At 41.6% G+C, this 23171-nt stretch overlaps 1 protein-coding gene across 1 annotated transcript in view; it reads left to right on the top strand.

Annotated features, from left to right (window-relative positions):
• The window catches only part of ENPEP (glutamyl aminopeptidase), a 92660-nt gene that overhangs the window by 12414 nt on the left and 57075 nt on the right, over positions 1–23171 (top strand). Inside the window, exons 2-6 of the mRNA XM_077476710.1 lie at positions 6907–7048; positions 9837–9968; positions 12868–12988; positions 18160–18314; positions 21446–21559. Of these exons, the coding sequence (XP_077332836.1) occupies positions 6907–7048; positions 9837–9968; positions 12868–12988; positions 18160–18314; positions 21446–21559 (664 nt within the window). The remainder of the gene's footprint in view (positions 1–6906; positions 7049–9836; positions 9969–12867; positions 12989–18159; positions 18315–21445; positions 21560–23171) is intronic.

The following is a 23171-nucleotide window of genomic DNA, read 5'->3' as shown; positions in this document are numbered from 1 at the left end:
AAGCTTTACACACCCTTTAAGAGCCTTAGCACTGATGCAAAAAGTGGGCTGTCTCTTGGAAGAACTGATGCAAATATCAAAATCCCTTGATGGGTGGATGTCCATGTAAAAGAGTGGATATTCCTAGCCAGATTTTTTTTCAGCAGTCATGTACATATCTGCAATTCATTCTTATAATCAAAAATATATTGTGGCCCATGCACTGACAATGTTTTTATTAGGTGAAATTTTATGGCATCCTTTTGGTCTAGGCCAGAAACCAGGAAGCAACTGAGATGTTAAGAAAAAAAAAAAGTTTAAAACAAGTAAATGGCACTACCTGCCTGCAGTTTGCCTGTTCTCCCTGTGCCTGCTTTGGTTTCCTTCGGGTACTGGGATTTCCTCCCATACTCCAAAGATGTGCTGGAAGGTTAATTGGCTCCTGTGTAAATTGGACCTAGTACATGTATATATAAATGTGAGTTAGGGACCTTTTGGAAGCAGGGACTGATGTGAAAGTATAATATATGTAAAGTTCTGTGTAAACTGATGACACTATATATGTACCCATAATAAACAAATTAAATAAACTAAATATAATATACCCTTCCTATCCATTTACTAATGCTGACAGCATAATGATTCAAAATAGTTAATGTTGATGGTTTAGTTCTGCTTTAAGTGTATGTAAAAGCAAAATAACAAAAAACATATTCAAAACATCTCACCAATATATGCACATTTCCATATGTTTTTTGTTTTTTTTATCCTGCCAGAAATTCAGTAGAAAGCCTAACTCCATGTGCACTGTGTCAACCAGTGTCACCAGTCTTGCCTAGTTCTCTTCTTTGGATTACAGCACATCTCCCCCTGTGTTATGGAGATTAGGAGGGGGAAGTGAGCTGTAGTCCAAATCAGGAGTGAGCAGCCTAGGGTGATAACACTGCTCCCCTACAAATACAGTAGTGAGCAAACTAGGACAGGAAGGGTATTACGGGCAGGATTATCAGGTTAAAATAATAAAACATCTAAAGGCTGGTAAGATGCAATATATTACATTTGTGTTATTGGATTTAGATATAGTTTAAAGGACAAGATTATTTTTAGTAAATTCGTCCTTTAAAGTGATTGTTTAAAGTGACATGTTATACATGTTATACTTACCTGCTCTCTTCCCTCTGAGTGCAGCCTGCTATGTTAGATACTTATCTCCCCTCCCTTCCAGTGATCTTCATTGTACAGTCCTGCCCGGTACTGCAAGTTTTTCTTTCAAAAATGTCCATTGATTAGCTGACCATCCCTTTTCGGTGAAAACCTGAAAATGACATGTATTGCATTACCCCCCCCCCCCCCCAAAAAAATAAAAAATAAATAAAAAGGTCTATAGAAGAATTAGGGAACCAAAGTTTGTTGTATGAACACACAGTTTTAAGGCTTGAAATATCTGGTTACTCAATGTATCTTCATCTTTTACCAAAAATTGGGTAAAAATTGCATTTATTTGCCCTAAAATTATGTAGTATCAGTTTTTCCTGAAATTTTGCACGTAAAACGTTGTGAAAAAAATGACACTACCACTAATTTATTCTCCAGGATCTCTACTTTCAGAATTTTGTGAATTTTAGGAAATCTTCAGGCCTTCTCCTTTCTTTTGGTTCTTCTATATATGTACAGACCTAGTGCCGAACAGTGTCCTCAAAAACTCCAATGTTTTTCAGTAAATACATGAAAAGTCTGCTACACTTACAAACCAGATACCTCTTGTCTGCTGAAGAAGACACATTTCTGATTTATTATTCTTTCATTACAACAATAATATCAAATTAGGAAAGCAGGACTACACAGTGTCAGCACTAATAAATTACAAACAACATACTTCAGATTCCAGAATAATTAAACCTGAGAGTGGGCTGCTACACTTACTCAAAGCTTGCTAGAAACCTGTAGAACTATGGTCAAGGTTCAATAAATAAATTATTTAGCAGATGCTGTTTTCAAAACATTGCTATTTTATTACTTGTTTGCGCTTTATGAAACATCATGGCAAACTATAGCAGGTTGTAATAAAAAAAAACTTCACCGAGTGCACAACAAACATTATTTTTTTGAGCTGCTCTAAGGGTGGCAATAATGTGCATTGTTCGGCTCCTGCAAGATGACCCAGTACCAGGGCCGGTGTTGTGAAATATACAGTCCCCCGTCGGATAGTGTCCGCCCCGTACTGCGCAGGCGCAGCTCTTGCGCAGTACGGAGCAGAAGGAGATTCGGAAAATCTCCGAAGATGAACGGCACCTACTCCGTGAGCAGAGGTGCAAGCCCCACCATCCAAGTGGACATAGGGCTGCACATATTAGAGGGCCCCTCGCTGGCTCGCCACGCTTCGGGTATGGCCTTGCTTCGCTCAGCTCTTTTTATTCTAACTCTATGTCCACTTGGATGGTGGGGCTTCAACCTGGACTCACAGCGCAGGCACAGTTCATCTTTGGCTATTTTCGGAATCTGCTGCGGACACTATCCGACGGGGGACACCATCCGACAGGACACCAGCCCTAGCATGGGTCCCGATGGGTGAGTCCAATGTTCCAGGCGGCACTTTAAGAGAGGCGGCAAACTGACGCCCACTTTTTTTTCAGTTTTGTGTGCAGGGGCACCGCTACCAGCACACATCAGTCAGGGGCGTTGGAGGTGGCCCCTCCTCATTGGCTGGCTGTGCGGGTTAGGGGCAGCCTGAGAAGGAAAGGGGACGTCCGGACAAGAGAAGATTTGCGTCTCCCACCGTCCAAGTATGCAGATGGTGCATCCCAGCAGTGAGCTGGGCTGTCCCTGGAGCCTGCGACCGCCCACTCAGCCTCTTCGCAGCTGCCCATTCAGCTCACGGAATGGCCGGGGTGGAGACTAGAAGTCAGCTAACTCATAAGGCCTGAAGTGGAAGGGGTTGGACCCGTCTCCTGATCTTGGCATAGGTGTCACTGCTGCCGCTGACACCATGGAACCAGATCCTCCCCGCACCCCCGCACTGCCACTGACCCCCCTGCACTGCCAGTCACCCCCCCTGCACTGCCACTGAACCCCCCAGGACTGCCAGTCACCCCTCCTGCACTGCCACTTACCTCCCCAGCACTGCCATTGACACCCCCCAGCACTGCTACTGATACCCATCCCTCCCTCCCCAGCACTGCCACTGATCCCCATCCCTCCCTACCACTGCTACTGATCCTCATCCCTTCCCAGCACTGCCACTGATCCCCAGCATTGCCACTGATCCCCATCCCTGCCTAGCACTGCCACTGATCCCCATCCCTTCCCAGCACTGCCACTAATTCCAATCCATCCCTACCACTGCCAGGGATCCCCATCCCTCCCTAGCACTGCCACTTATTGCCATCCCTCCCTACTACTGCCACTGATCCCCAGCACTGCCACTGATCCCCATCCCTCCCCAGCACTGCCACTGACCCCCATGCCTCTCCAGCACTGCCACTGATCCCCATTCGTTACTGCCACTGATCCCCCATCCCTCCCTACCACTGCCACTGTCCCCATCTCTCCCCAGCACTGCCACTGATCCCCATCTCTCCTCAGGACTGCCACTGATCCCCATCCCTCCCTAGCACTGCCACTGATCCCCATCCCTTCCAAGCACTGCCACTGATCGCCATCCCTGCCTAGCACTTCCCCTGATGCCTATCCCTCCCTACCACTGCCCCTGATCCCTATCCCCCTACCACTGCCACTTATCCCCATCCCTCACTACCACTGCCACTGATCCCCCTCCCCCACCAGTTCTGACACAAATCCTATCCCCCCCACCAGCACTGGCACTGATCCCATCCCCCCACTAGCACTGCCACTGATCCCATCCCCCCACCAGCACTGCCACTGATACCACTGTCATATACTACCCTAGCCCGTCCATGTACTACCCTAGCCCGTCCATGTACTACCCTAACCTGTCCATGTACTACCCTAACCTGTCCATGTACTATCCTAGCCTGTCCCTGTACTACCCTAGCCCGCCCCTATACTACTCTAGCCCACTCCTTGGAATCGATTATAATAGTATGTCACATAAATTTGCATACAGACAAAATGCTGTTTCCTGTAAGTCTGAATTCATGATAAATTTATTTTTATTTGGAATTATCATGATTCAAAATAATGGATGTGACCTTTTGGTGGGCATGATTTTTAATTTCCAGCTTCCAGATTTTTTTATCAAAGCTCAATTAAACAAGCTGAAGTTAGAAGCTGATTGACTACCAGCTGCACCAGATTTTGCACTCTCTGGTTTTAGTAAATCAACCTCATTGTCTTTTATTCTAATCTCCATCTACTGAGATATTGATGTTATGCAGCACCATTCTCCCCTGGCCAGCAGGGGGGAGCTAAGGCTAAGCAAGCCCATAGACGTATATGCAGCACGGTGAGCATCCTGTGAGTTGTATTTTGAAATGGCAGCCATATAATGGGACAAATAGACTCCTTAAAATACAAATTCCAAATAGGCACTGTGCAGTAGGAGGAGCGGAGAGATGATTTTTATCAAACTGCCCAGGAAAGCTCTTCCTATTGACACTGAAGGAGTTAGAGAGAGAGCACCTCTATCTGGGTTTACATACCAGTGGAGATCCAAGCCTGAGGCTTGGAGTAAGAAGCAGAGCAGAGCCGGCCACATCACAGCACCTGCACGGCTGCAACAGGGAGACTATAGCCTCCACTCACCCTCTGCTTCCCACCCCTATTCACCAGAGGCTTTCAGGGAGAGACTGAGGGCCCCCCTTCTAAAGCAAGAGGTCCCTGCAGCATCCCTGGGACTGGTGAGTGGGCTATTTGCCCATTGCTGATACTGAAAGCAGGACACCAAGTGTTCCCAATCCATTCCGCACCCATACTGCACATATTCCAAACCAAGACTGCACTTATACCACATTATACTAAACCTTTACAGTATCTGAACCACATCTACCTTTCACCTGTGCAGAGACTACACCATACCTATACGGCACCTATACTGCATCCAGGTTAACAGGGACTGTCATTAAATGAACCAACACTCATAAAGGGCCCCAACGAAAGCAGGCAGAAAAAAAATGTCTGTGTGACAGGACCTGGTCCTTTTTCACCTATTTACAAAGAGAAAAGGAAATTCTAAATCACATAAATGCTGTCAGCTGAATCGCAAGATGAAATAGTGTATCCCAGTATTTTTTTAGTTGGGTAAATGTCTCCCAGATCATCATTCTGGGTAGATCCATTTTATCTTCTATGGTCAGCCTCTCCCATAGCAGCCAATCATATTTTTCCTTACACATAAAATCCATTTCTGGAAAAAAAAAACTGCTTTAATGCTTTAAAAAGCTATAGACACAGTTCTTAATACAGATAATCTGAAAAAAAAGGTAGGGTATTAAATGAAGAAAAAAAACAGACTCTGACCTCTATTCTATGTCTGTCAGCAAGTCCGGGCATTCTGACCTTCCACACAGACATACCAGTTGGGATAAAATATTTCAGCTTTTCCTAAATATCAGAAAGAATTTATGTGGGCATAATTATTATTGAAGATTGATAATTAAGCCTCTGCATGCTGCTATACACGTTTGGATATTTGTAGCACACCTTTTCTTAAAAACAATAATTCTTGGTTTGCATATATTGCATTACATTTTGAGGCTGGCCAACTGCATCATGCTGACCCCTCTCTACTTTGCAAAATGCAAAATACTTACTTGGTCATAGCATACTTTAATGGACATACTGTATACAACATAAACAAATAGTGCCAATATGGGGTAAATTGATACAGCTGGAGAGAGCTACAGACAAAGGTCTGGTCACTGATCTGTACAATGCAATACAGCTGAAACAATGTCTGTGCTCAAGTCCAAATAGATTACGTATATAAAAATAAGGCACTAAATAACACTACCACTGAAGATTTTGAATGAATCCTCTGCACATTGCTTTCTACCCTTACACATTTCTTGCAAATTTTGCATAAAAACAGGGATTGATGGTTTTCATATATTACTGATTGACTTGTTGCATTAAAGTGATCCCTTTCTAGTAAAATATAATACCTTGTAGTGGTAAAATGAATGAGTGGCCAAAACTCTTTTTTTTCTATAGTGCCCTGTTGATGAGATTTTCCTGCAATTTCTGTCCCAGAGATGCAACAGAAAGTAGGCAGAAATCTTAATAAAGGGAAGAGAATTTCCATCTTATGCCGCATACGCACGATCGGAATTCCAGCCAGAAAAAGACATATGAGAGCTTTTCATCGGAAAATGCGACTCTGTGTATGCTCCATTGAAATTTAGCTGTCCGAATTTCCGCCAGCCAAAAATTTATAGCATGTTCTCAATTTTCCTGCCGGAAAAACTTTCTGTCAGAAATTCCGATTGTGTGTATGCAATTACGACATGCCAAAACTCACGCATACTCAGATTCAACTACGAGACGGAAGCTATTGGCTACTGGCTATTGAACTTCCTTTTTATAGTCCCATCATACGCGTTCTAAACTAATCGGAATTTGGTGTGACCGTGTGTAGGCAAGACAGCTTGAGCGGAATTCCGTCGGGAAAACCATCAGAGCTTTTTCCAAAGAGAATTCCAATCGTGTGTACGCGACATTAGATAGCTGTCACTGGCTTAAGTGTTCCTGTTGGAAGTGCATACCAGTTTTTGGTTTTCATTTCATTTTTTTATGGTGATAATAGTCAGCATGTCTTATACAGAGAATGAATCTTCCCAATGGTGACAAATCGAAAAAAAAAATCTGATAAAAATGTTGTAACAATAATGTACAAAACATACTTGTATCGCTGTTATATGGCTGTTGAGATACTGTGACTGTAAAAAAAATTAAAGCTGCACAATTACCCCTAAAATCTAGTAGACTAAAAGAAACCTCTCTTTTCTTCAGGAGTATTGCAGCTACAGATCATGAGCCAACAGACGCACGAAAATCGTTCCCTTGCTTTGATGAACCCAACAAAAAGGCAACCTATAATATAACCATTATTCACCCAGCTGACTACGATGCAATCTCAAACATGCCAAAAGAGGTATGTATTTAGGACCCCAAAAAAATGTAATCTAAAATAGTTTTTGTGTTAATTGGATACGATGGCTACTATGTTTAAAATAAGGCACACAATTGTAGAGTTTATGTTTTTTGATCATGGGATTGTACAAAATAACAAAGATAGACTACTTCCCTTCCTCATTTATCACATGGCAACCTGAAGCCTCTCCTCAGAAAGGGCTGAAAAATAGAGAGACTACATGTAAGCATGGTTTTAGTCTTAAATGGGCAATATAGATTTTTATAGACAGAGATTAGAAAAAGGAGGAAAAATGCTAAATCAGTGATTTCTCAGTCAAAACATCTGCAGTCTGGAGTGGCCATAACCTTTGACACTATTAAAATCATTTGTGCAGTGCATTTTTGAAGACCTTCAAGGAGGTCCAGATTTGTTACCCACCCAGCCCTGCTCAAAGAAAAATAAGTTGAATGCAGCAACATTACTCCATCTACATCATGGGACTGACTTGCATTCTAATTACACCCCCACCGAACAGAAGAGGGATTGTGATCGCTGGCCAAAAATAATTTTTAAGGCAAATTTCACCTTTTTTATTGTTTAAAGGGTCTTTTCAAATTCACAGAAATACATATAAAGTGCCAGTCTGCTTGTTAAGACTTCACAGCTTTAATTTACACCCAGCTTCCACCTGGCTTGCCTCCGGGCAGATCTCACTGGTATCCTGGAAAAGCTAAGGATCCCAAGTTTTGCAAGGATGTACAGTCCTGGAGAATCGTCCTGTAATATTTAGGTTACTCACAGGGGCCAACTGATAACTCATGGGGCCCCCGGGCAATAGGAGATTATGGGGCCCCCGAGCAATAGGAGATTATGGGACCACACAAAATACACAAACACACACACAGAGTATACAATCACACAGTATACACAGATATATTTCTATTGGCTGAGAAAGTACTGGAGAGGTGGGGCAGCTATAATCTCAGGATTTTTAGACCAAAAGGATATCGGTAAGGGACATTTCAGAGACAGATGTAAAAAAAACACACATTTTTACATACTGTCCCTGATTTTACTGAGGCTGGCAACCCTGATGGGGCCCCCTAGTGGCATGGGGCTCTTGGGCAGTGCCTGAGTGGCCCAATGGTCAGTCCGCCCCTGGTTACTCTGCTTTCTCATGAAACTGAAAAAAAAACCTCAGTAATGTTAGCAAAATTAGGCAGAAAGCTGCTGGAAATTAGAAAGTAAGGTCAGTATTTTTTCATTTTTTTTGTTCCAGTGATTTATGTGTAGCGATACCCTCGCAGGAACTAAGTTTCCTACTTGGAGATCCTGTCTGTAACAACTCTTGGGGGTTGGTTTACTAAAGGCAAATAGGTGGTTCAAAGGGAAATTAAACTTTGCAAGGGAATTTGCCCTTGAGCAAAGAATGCCCAATCATACAAGGGGAAAAAAAACAGAGTTTTTGCTTACACATGATTGGATGAAGGAAGCCAATTGAGTTTCACGTCAATCACTAAGCTCTGGGTCCAGTTTCCTTGCAAAGTGCAACTTTCCCTGCAAAGTGAACAGCCTATTTGTCTTTAGTAAATCAACCCTTTTCTGTTACAGGCTGACAATGCTATGCCTCTGCCTTTCAATTGACAGCAGAGCCATCAGCCTGCCCCATTGGACTGCTTATGTGATAGCCTTGATCAGCAACCCAACGGCCAACTGAAAGAGCATGCATTGCAATGGATTAGCATTGTTAGCCTGCACCAACAAAGTTTGTTATTGGCACTCTCTTTAGGTAATAGCCTTTTAAAAAAAAAAATGTGCTTAATAAACACATATACAGTAAGGCATGATGCTAAATATAATGAAAAATAGATTTTGGGTTTACATACACTTTAATGGACACCTACATTGAAAAATGTATAGGCTGTCATATCGGATTATCTTCTAAAAATGCTAACTAACCTTGAACAAAAACATGCAGTAAGAGTAGTCAGAATTGTTGGGATCTAGCTTTGCCATATGTTTTAAAAATTGCTGGGTCAACATGAATGCCTCACAATTTGCATTTCTAGTAGAGGCCATCAATGCACATGTACATATCCCTTTGAAGGTTTCCTTTAATAGTTTGTGGTCATTCATAATACTGTATGTTTTCCCCATTAAGTTCATTTGAAATTAAACCTCTTGCATCTCCATTGACACATCATTTACTTCCCATTTCTACAACATTAATCAGAATAAAAAAAAAATGTAAAATGTAATTTACTACATCTAAAGCCTCGTACACATGGTACGATTGTTGGCCAACCAAGCGCCTGATTTTTGTCAAATGGGCTAGGATCTTGTCTTGCATACTAACAGTACACAATTGTCATGCAACAAACACAAACTTAATGACATACTACAAGGAATTTCAGCTCTTGAGCGCCACCCTTTGGGCCCGTTCTGCTAATTTCGTGTTTGGTGAGCAGTGATTCCGAGCATGCGTGTTTGCACTTTCGACTTTTGTGTGACAGATTTGTGTACTGACCATAAGTATATCTGAAGTCATACCGTTGTCTGACGAAAATTTACTATTGGACAACAATTGTCAAAAGGAGCGTACTAATGATAAGATTTTAGGACAACAGTCGGTCAACAAACAATTCCCTGCCAACAATCGTACTGTGTGTACAAGGCTTTAGTCTCAAACAGTAGAGACGAATGATTCTGTTTATTTATGCTATATTCATATGAGATGCAGTCAAAACATTTGTTGGTACAATAATCTAATATTAAAATGGCTATATTAATTTTTTTGTTCACTTAGACTTCTACTGACTTAGGAAATGGGTGGAAAAAAACTGTGTTCATGAAGTCAGTCCCTATGAGTACATATTTGGTTGCCTTTGCTGTCCACCAGTTCACATTTGAGGAAAGATTTTCAAAAAGAGGAATCCCTGTAAGTATTCTTTCCATCTTGATGCATTAACAGTGTTGAATGTAAAAGTCAAAATATTAATCTAACAGGCAGCTGTAAATATGTCATATTTGCCAGATTAGGTCTTCATATTGCAGGTTAGGAATATTTGGGTCAATCAGATGCCCAGATCATGTGGGGGGGGGGGGCGGAAGGGCAATAATCATTAAAGGTAAACCCCAAACCAAATAAAAAATTAAGGCTTAACATGCATATAGCGAATGCATCAAGCAAACACCTTTTTTAATGAATTTGCTTGGAGTGCGCTTTTGTCTTCATGGTGAAGATTATGCTATAACACTGACTCACCAGGTGTTGGACCTTCCAGATTTCCTTCCCAAAGAGGTGTATACTTTTGTGATCAGTAGTTATTGCATGGGGGGGGGGGGTTGTTGAGAAACTTTCCTGTGAGTGCACAACCTTGTCCCTGCCCTAGTACAAAGGAAATATTCAAAGTACAATGCTTACATTGTCAGTGATCCTTTACTTAGGTGACTTGTTCAAAGACACACAGATGTTGTTTTTGGGAAACATCTACTCTTCTTTTTCCACCCATGGAATATTCATTTGGTTGAATGAAAAATATTACCCACTCCATGTGGATAGGGGAATTATTCCTGCTGAGCTTCTGTATTCTGTCAGTAAGGAGAATTCCCTGCCATGAGAATATACTGAGTAATGTTGCCAGCTATAGCCAGCAGCACTGATTGATCGGGAAAAACCCAACAGGCTGCTTGTACAGAATTTGATTATTAGACTAACTTCTGTATAACCAACCTGCCCATACATGGATCAAAATTGGCCGATCCCTGATGAACCAACCCAATTTCAATTTATGTATGGCTACCTTTAATCTTTATGTACACTCTGCCTACATGTACCGCGGCCACGGGAAAATACAAAAGGTGTCAAAATTTTGCTGCGGTTTGCGTTTTCACATCAGCGGTCAAAACATTCCTATTCTGAATGCAATTCTTCTTTGTTTGGGAGAGGAAGGTTGAAGCTCCTATAACTACAGCAGCTCCTAAACTCTGCTTAAAGCCTATGTGTACAGTACATTGACACACAGGGGATTATTTACTAAAGGAAAATCCACTTTACTCTGAAAGTGCACTTGGAAGTAAAGTCGCTGTAGATCCGAGGGGGACATGAAGGAAAATAAAAAGCAGAATTTTAGCTTGCACATGATTGGATGATAAAATCAGCAGAGCTTCCACGCATTTCAGATCTACCCCTTAGATTTAGAGAGGCTGCACTTCCAAGTGCACTTTCAGTGCAATTTCAGGTGCACTTGCAGTGCAAAGTGGATTTCCCTTTTGTAAATAACCCCATAGGCTTTTATGGAGTTGAGTTTAGGAGCTTTGGTTAAAAAATGTTGAAAGCTCCTAAACTCAAGTTTAGGAGCTGCTAGTGTAAATGAAGCCTTAAAGGGTTTGCAAAGGTACGTGTTTTTTCACCTTAATGCATCCTATGTATTAAGGTGAAAAAACACCTGTCAGTCACCTGCCCCCTAGCCCCCGTTTTACTTACCTGAACCTCAGTTGGCGGGGACGTGCTGGCTCCACGGGCTCTCGGCTCTTGATTGGATAGATTGATAGCAGCATTGGCTCCCGCTGTTGTCAATCAAATCCAATGACGCGGGTGCTGGGGGGCGGGGCCGAGTCTGGAATTCTGTGCCTATAAATGCAAATGCTGGATTCGGGAGCACGCCCGCAAGGTAAACCCCTCTATGAGGGGGTTATCTTATGTGGGGAGGAGCCGTGAGAGCTGCCGAGGGACCCCAGAAGACCCCAGAAGAACAGGTTTGGGGCAAAATGAGCTGCACAGTGGTGTTAAAATTACCCTTACAATCACTTTAAGCTGGTCATACATGTGGGACATTGATATAAAGATTAAACTTTTGATTCCACTATTTTGTTCAAAGCAAAGCAATTAAAGACAAAGAAATTGTGGTTTCAACGGAATTTGAGGAGACAGAATGGAAATAAATCCAGTCTGGATGAACTTCCCTTTTCAATCCGGCTTCAGTTCGAGCTTTCACTAAACTGTATTGCAGCTGGCAATTGTTTTCTCAGTTTTGACTTTATAACCAACTAAATTCTGGTGGTCAATCAAACTTGTGGATGGTAGATTGTAGATGTATAGTGGCTCAAAAGTAGTTGAAATTGGCTGAAAAAATTGCCATGTGTATGGCCAACTTCAATAATCAGGCAACAGTACAGTGACTGGTAAGATGTAATCAGTCCCTTGCTAAATGAAAGCACTAATACATATACTTATTTAGAGGCTGGTACAGCCAGTCTTCTGATGCATTAACATGGAACTAAACCCATTAATTTGACTGTTTCCCAAAACAATTACAATCAGGGCATCCCTAAATGATAACTTCACATTTGCTTGTGCTCTCAACTGAACTGTCATGCCATCAAATGGTTGGTGTTAGAACAAGTGAAGCGCAATGGTAACTGCGGATAAAACAGAGGAAAAGATGGCAGCTTCCTGGGCTATGAAGGATAGGAGAGTGTAGTTCCCCTTTAACATATGGTTGTAGCATGAGATTGGAAATACTTAATACACACCTCTTGGCACAGCTTAATTGTAATTGGCAGAAATAGAGGTGTCATAAGCTGACCACACCCACACTGAGGCTGCTGTTGGGTATAAATGTCCAAACTGTAGACTTTGCGGAATTTATATTCTCGCCACATTCTTTGTGCACTTGCAAATGATTAAATATCATTCGGAATCTTGTTATGACCTTGTACACTTAGTTATTATCCATTTACCATCATGTGTTACCAACAGTGTTACAAGGCTGCTTAAATTTGTCATATTTCTCAGGCTGGTTTTTTTCACATTAATATTTTTGTTTTCATTTTAGCTGAGAATCTATGTGCAGCCAAATCAAAAACAAACAGCGGTATACGCTGCAGACACTACAAAAATTGTATTTGACTTCTTTGAAGAGTACTTTAATATGGACTATTCGCTGCCCAAACTGGGTATGTATGAAAAATATAACCTTCTTGCATAGTGCTTTGGATTTATATCTAAGTACAGTATATTTAAGTATATCCAAATATATGCTGTGCTATCTATCTAATGAAAATATATAGGGGTTTATTTACTAAAGGCAAATCCACTTCACTGTATATCATGCAAAGAACATGCAAAGAAAAAAAAACTGCATTTTTGCTCTTACCTGATTGGATGATAAAATCATCTTCCAAGTGCACTTGTAGTGCAAAGGGGATTTGCCTTTAGTAAATCAACCCCATAGTGTCAGAATGAAGTGCAAACACACGCAACATCATATACAGAACATTGTGTGAGACTAGGGGGTTGATTTACTAAAGGCAAAACTACTCTGCACTTGAAAGTGCACTTGGAAGTGCAGTCGCTGTAGATCGCTGTAGATCTGAGGGGAAACTCTGAAATCGAGGGGAAGCTCTGCTGATTTTATAATCCAGTTATGTGCAAGCAAAAATTATGTTTTTTACTCTCCTTGCATATCCCCCTCAGATCTACAGCAACTTTACTTCCAAGTGCAAAGTGGATTTGCCTTTAGTAAACAACCCTGTGTGTGTGTGTGTGTATGTGTACATATATATATATATATATATATATATATATATATATATATATATATATATATATATATAAAGCATAAGAAGTGTCCAACAAGAGTGTTCATAAAAAAAATGAAATGATGCAAAATCATAGATAAAGTAAAAGTGCTAAAGTGAATCCTCAGTGACAAGCTTCAGTGTTCCACCACCCAGAGCACACCATAGAAGCTTACCAGACATTTAGACCCCAAGTTATAGGAGGTCTGACACCCAAGCAATGCAGGGATGAGGTAACAGTAACACAGCTTCTCGCCACTCCAAAGAACTCAAGCTAAGGAATAAAGTAGAGGAACCTCCATAGTGTAACATACAGTATATGGTAAACCATTTATTCTTAACAGAAGGGAACCAGCATGAAAAGCAGGGACACAATGTCGGTTGTGGCGAAACACGTCGGGGGGGAGCTTAGTGGTGACATCACGCTCGATCACGCAATGGTTGCTTGTTACATTGATGCTCTGCTTCTTATGCTGGGGTGTAAAGCAATGTTCTTTCGATGCGCCACTCACTGTCCTGAAATGAGGAATAATTCCCCTATATTTTGGGATATGAGATGGAATGATTCATGTGAATACCTCCTCCTTTAAGAAGGATTAACTGAGCTATGCACTAATTAAAAATAAGGCTTTTTGATTGCTTATGTCTCATTATTACCATAACATGTATGATTGTACAATCCCTAAACTAAAAAAAATGTGTAAGTTATTTAAACACGTTAATGCTTTGACTAAAGTTGGATAACGACTTTCACTATAAGTGTAAGCCATCCATTTACCTCCTGAAGCCTGAAGCCTTCCAGAGATGGCACCCCCCTGTCCTGCCTTGTTGCTAGTACATGGCAAGGAAACTCTTAGCTTTTGCTGCTAATTCCCACCATTACAGGAGCAAGCTCTTAGATCCCTGTACATGGGTGATTCACTAACTCCTTCATTTCAAAATTGCTGAGCTCAGAGCTAATGTGACGAGCAAAGGAGAGCACACACAAGGAGGTTTGAATCAATGAAAGGGCTTGCTGTTGTGATAGTGGGGGTGAGCATGGCTGGGACAGTCGTAGGCTAGGTTCTGTGACTTGAATGTGTTCTGAACCGCATCCAATTCGCATGACATGTGAAAGAACATTGCTTTCTATAGTGCCCGTACACATATGTCCAGTGCAGCTGGATTGCAGATTCAGTGCAAATTTAAAAAAAGAGTTCTTTCAGTTTTTTGAGCAGTGCGGTCCGGCTCAGGTGCGAATTCAAGCCCATTGACTCCTATGGCAATTCTTCTGAAACGTGCATGTCTTTCAATTGTGAACACGATAAAATCCCGACCTGATCCTGAGCAATAACTGACCTGAAACGCTGAACAGCTACTTTGTCAATTAGCTGTGAAAATGGAGCTTCAATTCGCACCGCCTTAGAAACAGCCGAACAACAAGGCAGGCTGGAGGGACGCCATCTCTAGGAGTTTTTTGGACAGCCTTAGGTAATTACATAAATGGCCTACAACTATAGCAAGGGCATAATTTCCTTTGAAAGCTGTACTTTTTTTTTTTTTAATCTACAGGACACCCTTATTTGCTAAGGCAGATTTTGGTAAATTTAACCCTTTAAAGCGTTTGTTAACCCAACCCAAAAAAAAACAGATCCTGTTTCTTTAAAGCATGTTATACAACACAGTGCTTGTGCTGTGTCATTTGGCCCTCTGTATCACCTGAAATGCCTGGCTGATCCTGCCAGTTTCTGCCCTCCCCCTGTACCCTGACCACAATATATCTCTGCTGAGCCCTGACACTGTGATCAGAGTATGTGCCTCCATCCGCTGTCTGCTATCTGCCCATCGGTACCTATGTGACAGCGGCTCCCTGCGATCACATGACCCCTCAGCTCTCTGCTCCCCAGCTGATGTAATCGGCAGTGCTTGGCCCCGCCCACTGGAACTGTCAGCCGAGCACAGGAGAGGAGAGAGGAGGCACCTGAGCGCTGGGAGCCGCTCTTATATAGGCACTGATGAGCATATTTTTTACATAAGGCACAGGGGAACTTATAATTATGTAACAGAGTGGATAAGATGATTTCATAGTAGTGGGTAACAACCACTTTAAAGTGGACCTTCAGTCATTTTTTTCATCTTTCCATCTATTAAACCTTCTGCCCTTGTTGTTTTAACTTTGGATAGTAAAACTTTTTTTTTCAGCCAGTGAATCCCTTATACAGTCCACTTCCTGTTTCTTGTCTGGTAAAAAGCCTAAACTTATGACATCATGCACAACTTTCTCTTACACTCTGATGAGAGTTTGCCATGAAGGGAGGGGGGAGAGTCATAATAGGGCCAATGAGAGCTGCAGAGCTGGAAATGTGCCTCTTTGTAAAGCCAGGAAGTGAGCAGGCAGCAGCTTTAGCTGTCCACAGTTAAAATGGATGCAGCCAGACTCAGTGGAGGGAGATTTCTGCTGCATATTTGGCAAGTACAGAATCACAATATATATGAAATAAAATGCAAAGTGGTTGGAGGGAAGCTTCAGAATGGCAAATCATTTGAGCAGACATCAGTTCCTCTTTAAGTCTAACTATGGCCCAATCCAATAAAAAAAAAATTGAAGGTGGTTATTTAGTCACTGCCATCATAATAGAAAAAGAGTCTGCAGCAATAGCAAGGAGTGTTTTCTTTTTTCACATGTGACAAATTTGTTTTAGATAATACCAGGTAGTATATTTAATATTTATATTTAAAGTACCAAAACAATGGGAGGCATTCAATGAAAAAACAAGAACAGTTTTTAGTGCTATGGCCCTTTAAAATGGCTTGCACCGAGTTGAAAAATCTCAGTCGCCCATTTCTGAAACTTTATTGACATTTTTGGCAGATTCAGGTATTTCTTAATAGTGCCATGTTGAAGCAGTGCTGTTAATGCACCAAAATTTACCATAATTGCCCCCAGTTCATAGATCATGAATCTAAAGGTAATTAAATCAATATTAAAGCCTTGTTTTTTGTTTGTTTTTCTAAGATAAACATGTTATACTTACCTGCTCTGTGAATTGGTTTTGCAGCCCAGATCCTCCTCTTCTAAGGTCCCACGCACTCCTAGCTCCTCCCTTTTGCCGGGTGCATCCAAGCAGGTGCACTCCCGAGCCGTGGCTCTGTGTCTACTTACACACTGAGTCGCAGCTCGGCCTTGTCCCCTCTGTCTCCTGATTGGCTCACTAGCTGCTGCCAAAAGACAATCAGGAGTGTGAGTCCCCAGGGAAGCAAGGCTCTCGTGGACATCACTGGATCAAGAGGGGGCTCGGGTAAGTATGGCGGGGGGCTGCTGCACACAGAAGGTTTTTCTACTTTCATGCATGGAATTCATGAAGTTTAAAATCCCTTGTGCCTTTACAACCACTTTAAGATCTACTCTAACTTGGTATGCTGAGACAAGCAGAGTGGCTGTCCCTGTCCACAGTGTAGCGGAGCGGCATATTCGCCGCAGATGCTTCCTACTTGTCAGTGATAGCTACACTGCCAACAGCCTCTTCACAACCATTGGCGCTGCAGTGGGCAGAATCTGATGGGAAAGCTAAGACACTAGCTTCTCATCAGGTCTGCTCTCATCTTGTAATGGACAGCAGTCAGTGGGCGGATTTGGAAGATCTATTGGCTAGGCATCCACCCATTGCCTGCTGTCAATCACAAGGTGACCTTATGGGGAACTAGTGTCTGTAAATCTCCATCAGGCTATGCTCCCCTAGAATAAAACTCTCTGTTGGTGCGATGTCTGGGTGACAGCTTCAGCGGAGGGGAGGAAGCACTGCTGTATCAAGGAAAGAAGGATCCTCTGCTCCAGTTGTATGTAATACCTCAATGAAGACCTGATAGGAGTGCTCGCCCGACCCGCCTCCATAGGATAATTGAAGAAAAGAAGAACTGCTGCACATTCAAAGCTTCCAAAATACCCTTATTTGAAATCTCTGTGATGACACCAAGGACACCAAAAAAGCAGTCAGGTAGACGCGTTTCACACCAACAACTTGTGCTTCATCATTACCCAATAATGAAGCACAAGTTGTTAGTGTGAAACGCGTCTACGTGACTGCATTTTTGGTGTCCTTGGTGTCATCACGGAGATTTCAAATAAAGGCATTTTGGAAGCTTTGAATGTGCAGCCATTCTTTTCTTCAGGAAGCACTACTGTACTGAGGTTGGGATGTCTGTATGGATAGGGGTCTCAAAAAATAGAATTTGCTAAATGACAAAGGATTATTCTCTGCAGATGTTCATGAATGAGAGATGTTTTCAATCAAGAGTGGGATTTCTATGACTCCTGAAAAGTCTGCCACATTACATAGCATATACTAACATAATGATAAGGGTTTTCCAGAAAACCATCTCATTTTGGAATAGTTGTAATAAGCATTTTGAGAAATGTTACATTTATTATTATTATTATTATTATTATTTACATCTCATTTGTTTAGTTGTATCTTTGTAGGGTCAGATAAAAAAGTTGTCATATATCTTTGAGAAGCCTTGCCTGCATTACAAATGTTAATGACAGTGTGCTTTTTTCCTTGACCTAGACCAAATAGCAATTCCAGATTTTGGAACCGGAGCTATGGAAAACTGGGGAATGGTCACTTACAGAGAGACTAACCTGCTTTATGACCCCAATGAATCAGCAACAGTCAATAAACAGCGAGTGGCAGCTGTTATAGCTCATGAGCTAGTACATCAGGTATGACTATACATGAAGTTTTAAAAGCTTAGGCCACCCAAAATTTATTAATATTTTAGATATTAATTGGCGCTAAACTGGTTTCCTAGCTACACAATAGGGTTGATTTACTAAAACTGGAAAGTGCAAAATCAGCTTCCAGGTTTTTTTTGTCAAAGCTTAATTGAACAAGCAGAAGTTAGAAGCTGATTGGCTACCATGCACAGCTGCACCAGATTTTACACTCTTTAGTAAATCAAACCCAATATCTCAAATTGTCAACTCTGGCAACTTCTAAAGCCTCGTACACACGATCGGATTGTTGGCCAGCAAAACCGTGGACTTTTGTCCAAAGGGCGTTGGCCCTAACTTGTCCTGCATACAAACGGCAAGGAATTGTCTGCCAACAAACACAAACGTAGTCACGTAATATTTTATTTTTCAGCTCTTTAGCGCTACTCTTTTGTGTTAGTAGAAGTTTGGTGAGTGTTGATTAGTGCTTTTCATTTTGCGCTTTTCATTTCACCCAGACATGTTGCGGAATCGGAAGAGATAACATTTTATTTATTATTGGCCTTGGAATTATTGCTTTGATATTATTTTTTTGGGTTGAATAATGATTTGATTTGCTATATTTTCTGCATTTTTGGATACATATAATGCACTTTTTGGTTCTATTGGCAGATAGCAGGTCTAATTTTATTTGTTTTCTTTTTTTAATGCACAATAAAAAAATTGTGTAGAATAGTACTTGGCTACGTGTTTTACTTCAAATGACAGTTTGGGAGTACATTCAAACCCCTTCCACACTGGGTTGTTTTGTAGGTGCTATTGTGCTAAAAATAGTGCCTGCAAACGACCTGAAACCGCCATTGCTGTGTTTCCAGTGTGAAAGCCCCGAGGGCTTTCACACTGGAGCAGTGCGCTAGCAGGATGGTAAAAAAAGTCCTGCTAGCAGCATCTTTGGAGCAGTGTATACACCGCTCCATCACCGCTCCTTCCCATTGAAATCAATGGGGCAGCGTGGCTATACTCCTGGCAAAGTACTGCTGCACCAGGGCTTTGCGGTGGTTTTAACCCTTTCTTTGCCACTAGCCGGGGGGAAAACCACCCCACTAGTGGCTGAATACCGCCGCTAAAACAACAGTAAAGCGGCGCTAAAAATAGCATTGTTTTACCACTGACGCTGCTCCCGTCCCAGTGTGAAAGGGGCCTTAAAGGATACAATGTAAAATTGACAAGGGGCACCAACAAGTTGTATCTTTGATCTTAAAAACTTTGGAATAATGGTGTTGTGGTAACTTGCCCCAAAAAACACCAAAAAAACAAAACATAATAATATTATTCTTGATATAACTAGAAAAAAAAAAGCCTTTGAAAATGCGTTTGCAATAACTCCATCAGTATCACCAGCAAAGCAGCTTCTTTATTATCCTATTAAAGAAGAAGAGAATATGCGCTGCATTTCGACATTTCATAATTTGCCACGTCACCAATGTTAATTCTCCATTACGAACTCTAGTTTACAAGACCGAACGCTTCTGGCTCATCCTTGCTTCTGAGCATGCGTGTTTGTACTTTGGACTTTTGTCCGGCGGACTTGTGTACACACGCTGGCAAAATCCGACAACAGACATTTGTCTGCGGAAAATTTTAAAACCTGCGATCCAACATTTGTCCACGGAAAATCCAACAACAATTGTCTGATGGAGCGTACAAACGGTCAGATTTTCTGCCAACAGCCTGTCATCACACAATTCCCGTTGAAAGTTCCGATCGTGTGTACGAGGCTTCACATGCATAGGACAGGCAGATTAGGCAACAACATGGAGAACGCATAAGGCAAATTGCTGTTTGGGTAGAGGGATGGGACCCTGTGGTGGAGATGGCGTTGATGGTTTGAGCTCCACAAGCCTATAGGGTCATTGAGTATCCCATAAATATAAGACGCAAGTAAATGTCTCAGCTCAATAGTCTTATTCTCTATTTATGACCCTGATGTTTTTGTAAAGCAGATCTGTCATCGGTTGTACTGTCACTTACAGGATGTCTAAGTACCACTGTGACAATAATAAAGCTACATAAAATGTAAAACGAGATGACATATATACACATTTTTCTATAAACACATGCATAGCACATCAGCATGTGCATAATGCACACTTTTACACAACAAAGATGCACAGATGTACATATGACCCCTATTTCACTACATATATTAGATATTCCCATCTACTAACTAGGTTTAGAAATAATTGAATACTAAATAGATGAAATGCTTTTTTTTTGTGTTTGGTGTTTGTTTAGAGTTTTGCGTATCTTCAGCTTTAAGTGGTTGTAAACCCTGACACATATGGAAGCTCATTGGTTTCTATGCAGAATTGAGCCTGATTTTGCACTTTTCAGCTTTAGTAAATATACCCCATTGTGTACTTAAAAGTGGGGTATGCCTGTAAGTTGTACATGTTTATCTGAAATCTTCTCTACATCTGTTCAAAGTGGTGAATTTATAAAATGTGTCTGAGCTGTCAGGAAAAAGGGGGCCGAGAGCTGAATTTACACTCTGCAGAACTGAGTGCTGATTGGAAGGAAAGGACACACCCACACACAGCACACAGGAACAGAGCTGAGGCTGTCAATCAGCTCCCACCTCTGCCACCTTTTTTCTCTTGGTGTCAGGAAAACTTGTCAGAAGGGATTCATGCCGATAGCAGAGGAATGAAGCAGCAGACAAAAACGACACTTGGTGTCCTGGATTGAGACAAGTACACACTATAGAGGGATATGCTTTGCTTAGATTTCATGTCTGAGGTTTACAACCACTTAATTTTGAGAAACATTTGCACAGTTTCTTTTATTCAAAACTCTTTGTTTCTCTGAGTCCGGCGACAAACCGTCAGGATACTATGTTTGTACAACCATGCTTTCCTTGGAGTAAATAAACTGCTGCATATGTATACCTCTTATTATTGTATTAGGTATTGCTTATAAAACAAAGTCTTTAGCTTACAGCTGTTTTATATTGTGAGGATTATCTCTACATCTCTGGCACTGAGCGACCATCTTTCTAAGCATGTTTATTTTTTGGGGTGGGGGGGAGAAGAGACCGGAGGGAATGTTTATAAAGGTTCCTAATGTGTTTGTATTTTCAGTGGTTTGGAAACATAGTCACAATGGACTGGTGGGACGACCTGTGGCTTAATGAAGGCTTTGCCAGCTTCTTTGAATATTCAGGAGTGAATTCAGCTGAGCTCTCATGGAACATGGTAAGCTTGACTTTAGAAGAGAAGAAGGCTTTGCTATAAACCTTTCATACCATACTGTAAAGCAGCCTTTCTCAACCTTTTCAACACAGAGGAACCCTTGAAATAGTTCTCCGGTCTCAGGGAACCCCTGCTAAAAATGAGAAATCTACAACTCATGATACATTAGTGTGATGGTCAGTGGGAAGAATGGTCCTTACACTTGTGGTCATTGGGAAGAATTACCTTCTTACAGATAGCTAAAAAGATCAATGGTGTCAGTGGGAACTTATCTGAGAGGCAGAAATTGCCCAGTGCTGAAGGAACCCCTAGCAACCTCTGGAGGAACCCTGGTTGAGAATAACTGCTGTAAAGAAATGTGTAAATTTAAAATGGTTTCTTTTCTCTGTCCTCAGAACAGGTTCACACCAGATGCAGTCCAATGCATTTTTAATCTGAATCAAAAACGCATGGACAGTGTTTCCTATTTATTCCAATGGCCCTAGATCACACCGGAGCAGTCAGTTCCAGTGCAGTCAACAAAAGTAGAACTTGCTGAATTGTTTCTGTATGGAATGCACTAAAAACACACCAGAACACATGTAAACACATAAAAAATGCACTGGAACACAAGTAAAATGCATAAAAAACGCACCGAAATTCACATCCTCTTGGATTTTTTAAAGTTTCGAAATTAAAATGGGGGGGAGAGAAAATGCACTGGAGCGCATTAAAAATGCATATTAAACGCTTGAAATTGCGTAAACAAAAACAAATCCGGAACACAGAAATTGTGGTGTGATCCAGTAGTTAAAGCAAACCTTTACTCAAAAGTTAAAGTGCCACCACATATCCAACTCCCCCACCATCCAAAACACTTCTGAGGGCTTTTTTTGCCTAGGCGAGAAGGATGACGCTTTTATTGCCCCCCCCCCCCTCCCCAACCCGCAGCCTCCTGGGACATGTCCCACATCGCAGGTTCCCTGGAAGATCCCTGTCACTACACCATTTAATTTCACAAATGGGGAGCCCGGCTGTGATTTCTCAGGAAATCAGTCAGCTCCCAAATCCAAGATGGTGGTGCTGAGGACCCACAGAGGTGAGAAGAACAGGCTGTAGGAACACAGTGCTAGACTCCAGGGGCAGGTAAGAAGCAGATCTTTTGTCCGCAGCTACGGTATTTTTTTTTAAAAGGGTAAATTTCCATCTTTAAAAGCATCCTTGTACCTGCCATTTTCAGTGGCCATGTTTTTTAATGAGCTAAATTGCATTTCAAATGTATTCAGACAAAAGGTATACAAAGCTTTACAGTTTGTTTTATTTTTAAAGCCACCTTTCTGCCGAGGTCCAACAACTCCCTGTTTAGTTAGAGCTGGAATTCTGCTGCTGCTTTTGGAATGCTTTAGCCCCTAACTCAGGGGACGTGTAAAACCTCTGCAGAGAGACCATGGCTTCCATGCATATCTCTATGATAGGCTGGCAGGGGATAGGCTTTTCTACTTAGATTGTGGCTGTTTTTTAAAGAAAAGCAAAGTGCTTCCTTGTGCGGACTCTGCACATATTTTGATTTGATGGAACTGTAAAGTATGCAGCTGAGTATGCAGTATGTAGCTCACCTAAAAAGTTTATTAGGTAT

The sequence above is a fragment of the Lithobates pipiens genome, unplaced genomic scaffold (assembly GCF_037356315.1).
Source record: "Lithobates pipiens isolate NorthernLeopardFrog02 unplaced genomic scaffold, aLitPip1_a1.2 Scaffold_13, whole genome shotgun sequence".
Lineage (NCBI taxonomy): Eukaryota > Metazoa > Chordata > Amphibia > Anura > Ranidae > Lithobates > Lithobates pipiens.
The sequence above is the reverse complement of the archived record's forward strand: the minus strand, read 5'-3'. Positions and strand labels throughout refer to the sequence as shown.